This window comes from Eublepharis macularius, chromosome 14 (genome assembly GCF_028583425.1).
Source record: "Eublepharis macularius isolate TG4126 chromosome 14, MPM_Emac_v1.0, whole genome shotgun sequence".
NCBI classification, from domain to species: Eukaryota; Metazoa; Chordata; class Lepidosauria; order Squamata; family Eublepharidae; genus Eublepharis; species Eublepharis macularius.
Window position 1 is genome coordinate 43292681 of NC_072803.1, and position 7210 is coordinate 43299890.

At 43.9% G+C, this 7210-nt stretch overlaps 1 protein-coding gene across 1 annotated transcript in view; it reads right to left on the reverse strand.

The window, feature by feature from the left end:
- The window catches only part of MAMDC4 (MAM domain containing 4), a 41464-nt gene extending 35640 nt beyond the window's left edge, over nt 1-5824 (reverse strand). The window contains exons 1-4 of the mRNA XM_054997182.1: nt 5750-5824; nt 3719-3832; nt 2402-2575; nt 852-977 (exon numbers count right to left, since the gene is read on the reverse strand). Coding sequence (XP_054853157.1) covers nt 852-977; nt 2402-2575; nt 3719-3832; nt 5750-5801 — 466 coding nt within the window. The 5' untranslated portion in view covers nt 5802-5824. The remainder of the gene's footprint in view (nt 1-851; nt 978-2401; nt 2576-3718; nt 3833-5749) is intronic.
- Nucleotides 5825-7210: the final 1386 nt, after the last annotated feature.

Sequence of the window (7210 nt, forward strand, 5' to 3'; positions counted from 1 at the left end):
ACACTTCATATATATTATCTAAGCCGTAATATGGGGAATGGTTATATGTACCAAACAGCCTGTTGTAATGGCTTTGGAGTTTTGAATACTCTAAGAGCCAAAACACACGAGAAGAAATACCCAGATTCAGCACGTGTTCTCTTACCTCAAGGTTTGCCGGGATCTGTAGGCGTCCTGGAAGCTTAAAGTTTAGCATTTACAGAGCAGCAGGAAGGGAAATACAGGCGCCTGTATTTCCCTTCCCCTTCCTGCTGCTCTGTAAATGCTAAACTTGTTCTCTTATCTCAAGGTTTGTTGGGAAGTGTAGGTGTCTTGGCAGCTTAAAGTTTAGCATTTACAGAGCAGCAGGAAGGGGAAGGGAAATACAGGCGCCTGTATTTCCCTTCCTGCTGCTCTGTAAATGCTAAACTTTAAGCTTCCAGGACGCCTACAGATCCTGGCAAACCTTGAGGTAAGAGAACACGTGCTGAATCTGGGTATTTCTTCTCGTGTGTTTTGGCTCTAAAGCTCCTATAAAAGGCGACTATTACTGTTTTTATTAATAACCCTTACAACCACTTCTAAAGTAGGTTTGTATTATCATCCCCATATTTTGGATAGAGGGCAAAATACCGAGGCTCTCTAACATCACCTAATCAGTTCCTGATAGATGTGAAATCCAAACCAGGGTCTTCCTGTTTTCTGCCTGCTGTTGAGCTGTTACCAGAACAAGAACTTGGCCAGACCATGAGAAGAGACCATCCCTTACAGGACATGACTGGGGCACTGGAAGCTGCCCGTTGGCTCTGTCTGGTGGAGGAAGGTGCTTGGATGGATGGCTCCTTCGAACATTGCCAGATGTCCCCACATACCTGGTCCCCACAGGTGGTACCAAGCATGGATCTCACATGTTGCAGCTGCTTCTCTCATTTGGGGGGATGTGAGCCTGGCCGTAAGAGAAGGCTTCCCTCTCTGCTTCGAAGTGGTCATGTACCAACCTATGGAAATGCCAAGATCTGTAGTCAGAGAATGGATATTAGACACAAATCTGCCTTTCCACCTCCACAGTCTAGGATACAAATCAGCCAGGATTTAACCATATCACCAGAAAAACTGTGTCCTAGCAGGCAGCTACTCTGCTGCCCTAAAGGAGAATTAAATTTGACATCCATTCCCTTCCTATTCTATGCAGTGACTGAATGTGTATGTTCCTTGGTGACAGAGCACAGCCTTTGTATGCAAAAGTCCCAGGCTCAGTCTTTGGCATCTCCAGTTAAAGGATCTCAGACAACAGGTGTTGTAACAAGACTACCTGCCTCTGCTTGAGACCCTGGAGAGCTCCTGCCAATTACAACAGACAATACTGAACTAGATAGCCCAATCATCTGACTCAGGTTCTTTAGCTTAGACCGCCCATCATTAATTCATTCAGTTTTAAAGAGAACCCCAGCTGTTGCTGTATTCCACTGGTTTCCCCATTGACCTCCAGTCTTGTCTGATCTGCAGCATTTTTTCAACATAAACCACAATTGCAACTCCAGATTTTCAGGTGCGGACAGCGAAAGCAGTACAGAAGATTCCCAGCACTAGCATCCTTTTAAAGTTTTCTCCTTTCCTTCCCTCTCCATCTATCTTCTCCCACAGCTGACCACCATGCATGAATCAACTGTTAATTATTCTTTATTTATGAAGCTGTAAGTAAATTATATACTACCTTTAACTCTCAGCCAGTGAAGCCACTGTCATTTTTAAAATTTTATTTTTCATCATCATAGTGCTATTACAAAATTAAGATGATAAAAGATAATATAAAAATAATCAACGATGGCTTTTTCCTGCATAGTGAGAAGCAGTACTTCCTCTAAGCATCCCTCATTCACAAATATTATGAATAGCTTTGCAAACAATTGGAAAAGTTCAGCTTATAAAATAAAGGAACAAAGGAAGCATTTCATTAAGCTGTACAATAAAGTAAGAAAAGGAAAAATGCTGAACAAAAAGCGACCTTTGCTGAACAGATCTATAGATTTATAAATATATATCAAGTCATTCCGCAGTGATGCATCTTAAATTTCTAAGCCAAGACACACCATTTATGCAGACCAAAACAATTCCTTAGAAAGAATTTATTGGAATTCTATTGGATATAGTCAAGGGCAAGTTGCTATGCAGAGTACTACAATCTCCCCAACCCAACTACCCATAGAAAGTCTTGCTCGGCCCTTTTTGGTTTCTGAAGTTCCATCACACATTGACCACTAGGGGTTAGAAATCTGATTTCTTTTTTTTAAAAAAATAATTTTCTTTTTTAAAAAAAGAAACTTGGTTGTTGTTTTTTTTAAAAAAATGATGCTATTGCAACAGTGAATGCTCAATTGGTAATCACTCATGGCCTTAGTCAATGCCTTCAAGAACAAGTTACCCATATCAGTGCCCAAAGTATGGTCAAACGGAGGCTCCATCCCCTGGGCTGAGATGCTGGCCTGGGCTGGAATCCATCGGTAAGCTGAGGTGCTCACATCTTTCCACCCGCAGGTGCTGCCTTCAAAGTCACAAGTGAAAGGGGTTTCCAGAATGGCTGAAACCTTGTGATAACCTGGAGGGGTGGGGGGAAGAAAAGAAAAAACAATTGGCAGATGAAGCCCTAATGCCATGGTCCCAGTTGTCTCTTCTACTTTCTGTCTCTCCAGCCAACAAAGGGTTATCCAAGCAATCCCCTTCCAGGGTGATAATCAGAATCCCTTTCAGAGACAATGCTCAACCAGAATTGTCCCTCATCTCCAGACAGCTGCCTCCTATTTTTGACCATTCAGGTACAGAAGATGCAGCAGAAGCCCTGTCCACAAGTTACAATGAACACATCTACAAGCAGTGTACAGTGTACAACTGATTATTCGTTAAGAGTGTGCTGAGTAATTCTTATCCACACATGAAACAGCTGAACATGTTTTAAACCTCATATTGATCTATATACCAGTGACCAGTTTCATACAAAGAGATGCATTCCAGTACATGCAGGATATACATGTAATCAGGGCTTTTTTTCTGGGAAAAGAGGTGGTGGAACTCAGTGGGTTGCCCTTGGAGAAAATGGTCACATGGCTGGTGGCCCCGCCCCCTGATCTTCAGACAGAGGGGAGTTTAGATTGCCCTCCGTGCCGCCCTCCGAGCAGCGCAGAGGGCAATCTGAACTCCCCTCTGTCTGAAGATCAGGGGGCGGGGCCACCAGCCATGTGACCATTTTCAAGAGGTTCCGGAACTCTGTTCCACCGCATTCCTGCTGAAAAAAAGCCCTGCGTGTAATCACTGTAATGGGAACAAGGCTGCACTGGCCACATGAAGGACACCTGGCAGAGAAGGAAAGGTCACAGGGAAGGTTTGAGATACAGCCTTGTGTTCATTATTGAATTCACCACTGTTATTAGTGTTGTAGCAGAGCACCCTATAGATCCTTTTTAATGATAAGACAAATTCACGGAGGAGGAAATTTTCTATTGACGGCCATTGGCTTTGAGAATCAAATGGACGCAGAAGGCTGGAATAAACACAGGGCTTTTTTTCAGGGGTATGCCACCAGATGGAGTATCGGCCTGGCGTATTTGGGCTGAGAGGGGAGAACATCATGAGTACTGGCATTTAAAAAAAAAAATAGTAAAACAGCACTGACAAAATGGGCCATTCACCTTAAATTTTCCTCTTCAGGCACGTGAGGGAGGAGGAAGAAAATAAAAAACCTTACCACACTGATTTTCATCTGAACAATCCCAGCAGTCACAGACGAAGTCACACACTTGTGCACTGGTGGTCCCGCATTGCTGGACAGAAACCGCCTGGATGAGATGCTGAGGGCCAGCTAGGAAAAAAAAAGAGCCTAGAATGCATCACTAGAAGAAATCTGTTGTGGGGAAGGGTACAAAGGGTTGAATCCTCATAATCATAAACTTCCATGTGGAAGTTCTTGCTCAAGAGTTCCAAACGTTTACCCACAAAAATTTGATGGGTCCTTTTTTTTATCCTGGAAGTGGATTTAATATTTATATTGTATGTCAATGTTCAAAGCACTTACATTATCTTTACCATAGTCCTATAAGGTAGACCAACATCTACATATTGCAGAGGGGGGCGGGGAGGCGGAACTGAGGCAGACAGTGGCTTGCCTAGGATCTTTTAGTAAGCTTTTACCAGAGATGAGATTTGAAAAAGGAATGTTCCTGCCCACAGTTCATGTGTTTTGCTCAGGGACATGAAAAGGTATGATTGTTAGCAGGGCTTTTTTTCTGGGAACAGAGGTGGTGGAACTCAGTGGGTTGCCCTCGGAGAAAATGGTCACATGGCTGGTGGTCCCGCCCCCCTGATCTCCAGACCAAGGGGAGTTTAGATTGTCCTCTGCACCACAGCGCAGAGGGCAATCTGAACTCCCCTCTGTCTGGAGATCAGGGGGCAGGACCACCAGCCATGTGACCATTTTCAAGAGGTTCCGGAACTCCGTTCCCCCGCTTTCCTGCTGAAAAAAAGCCCTGATTGTTAGCTTCTAAGTCACTCTGCTAGCCCGTGGAAGTGGTTTACAAATTGGGAGGTGGATTTTAATCACCTGTTTATCCTCCACACAACTTCATTAGCCTCATGCAAATAGCACAGACAGGATATACCACTTTTAAGACAAAGAGAGAGTGAATAAAGTAACACCAGCTCCTGCTTTGGATGTGCCAACAGTTGAATTTTGGTAGCAAGATATTATAGTTTCTTCTGCCCCTGCCTTCTCAAAAATCGGTAGTTTTGGAAAATCAAGGACACAAAACTTCCTTGCACACCAAATAAAAAATCACAGAGCCACAAACAAGTGGCAGCCTGAAATCATTCAAGGAGGTATAGCAAAGTGGGGTTAACAGGGAAAAAAGCCCTCATATTTTACTAAGCGTAATTTTAGAATACTGGATTTGACAAATCAAAAGACTAACAAACCATCCAGCAATTTGTGATCTCAGTTGGCAATCTCCTGTATTTCTTACAATTACCAGCCTTACTGTATGTAAATTTACTTAAAAGTAAATCTCTATTTCATTCCAGAGAGGGGCTTAGCTGTATTTGTCTGTGGCAGCAAAAAAAGTCATTTGGGGGCCCCTCAAAGACTAACAGGTTTATTGCGCTATCACTTTAGCAGACAAGAGCCCACTTTGCCAGATGCATGAAGTATTACCTCAGGAGGACACAGATATATGGGTACAGATAATCCCTCTGCCAACTGAACATAATACTTCATGCATCTCAAGATGGGGGCTCTGACTTGCAAACGTTTATGCCATAATCTAATCTGTTGTTTTTTAAAATGCCTCAGGACTCTGTTCCAAGAGACTTAGGCCTGGTTCACACATGTAAGAGAATAAAGTGGTACGATGCACAAATCCAAACTGCAAGAGGAAGATCACAGAGGATCACATTTGAGAAAGCGCCCATTAAAAAACTCCCTGCAAACAGGAAACCAACAGAGAAAGGAGGGGACAGAGCTTTCATCTTGCTGTGCTAGTTTTCAGTTTGCAGGGGGATCTTTTTAATACCAAAAGAATATTCAAACATGGACATTCCCCATCTGCAGTCAGAAGCAGTCAGTTCTATCACATCACTCCCCCATAGGCATGAACTGGGCTTTGCAGTTTCAACACTACTGCAGCCTTATCCTTTAACATGCCCCCCCTTTCCACACAGGAACAGCAGCAACAGGAGCTCTGAGTCAACTCCTAGGTCACCATGGTCTCTTCTGAAGGAAACATACCTGAAAGTTTTATCAAGAACATCAGACATGGGAGCAACCAAGACCCTTGCATCCTCGACAGCAGCACGGAGCAGAGAGGCCAACAGAGCTGGCAGCCGGAGAGTTGCTCTCGGGGACACAGGGCAGGTTTCTGCTAATGACGTTCTGCCCTGGACTTCAACCTCATTTATCACCTGTGCTGTCCCGAGCAATTGCCTCCTTGATGCAAGAAGCAAGGTTTTTCAGTACAGTGTCAAACACCCTGGAATGCCAGTCAAGGGGCAGAGCAGCACAGTCAGAATGCAAGCAAGCACCAGTGACATGCCAGCAACTGTAGAGGCAATGGATGTGCTCTGCTGGGAGACAAGCACACACCAGAGTTCCAAAAGCTGACATTGTGACAGAAATGAGCCACTTCCAGATGGTCCAGCAAGCCAGCCCAGTCACTTGATAAATCCACACTGCTGCCACTCTGTAAACAATGATATACTGCATCAATAGGATCCTTGGCGTAATGATGATAAAAGTGCTGGTCAAAGGATGGGATTTCCGTAACAGCAATTAATATAGCACTAGAACTCCATCACTGGATAAGACTAGAGGTCCGTCAGTACCCATAGCAGCCAAATGCCTACAGCAAGCTCAAAAGCTGAGCATGAGAAAAGCAGCCCTCATCTGTCTGTCTTTCCCATCTTGAAAGATATACAGCCTGTCCATTTAGCTATCACAGCCAGTAGCCAGTAATATGTGCATCTTCCATGAATTTGCATTGTCCTTTTAAAAAATCCATCTAAATCATATGCCATTGTAACTTGTAGCAATGAATTCCGCAGGTCACTGCACTGTGCAATGTTGTCCTAGTCCTATAGCCAGGGGCTTTCATGAAAGCTGTCAGCTGCATTTATCCTTGCCAAGGATGCCCCAACCACATGGTTTCTGTCTGTGTGGTATTCCTGAAGTCTTTCATAACCTTATAACCAACCTCTATTATATTTTTTGCCCCATCCTTATTCTCAGGAATACGGTTTTCTCGTTTACTCCATTTTTACCCTGTCCTTTCTCCAAGCTCTGGGCAGCATACATGGTTCCCTCCGTTCTAGCCTCACAACCACCTTGCAATGTATGCTAGGCTGACGATAACTGGTCCAAGATCACCCAGAAAACTTCCTGGCAGAGCAGGGATCTGAACCCAGCTCTCACTAATTTGAGACTGACATGCCAACAGCCGCATTCGCTCTCTGAATGTGTCTTTCCCCTGGAAAAGGAAGCCTGTCTTGGGGTTAGGGAAGAAGAAAAGCCGACAACAGCCATTCTCCTCTTCACCGTAGGCTCTAAAAAGCAATTTAAATAACTTAAATGTATTTACATTATTTTAATATGATAGTTGCGCCCTTTAGGGATGGGTATGGCCAGCATGTTTTTTCCTTTCTTACCTGACATCAAATTGGGTCAGAAAAATGTATATGCCTCAACACTGGTTTT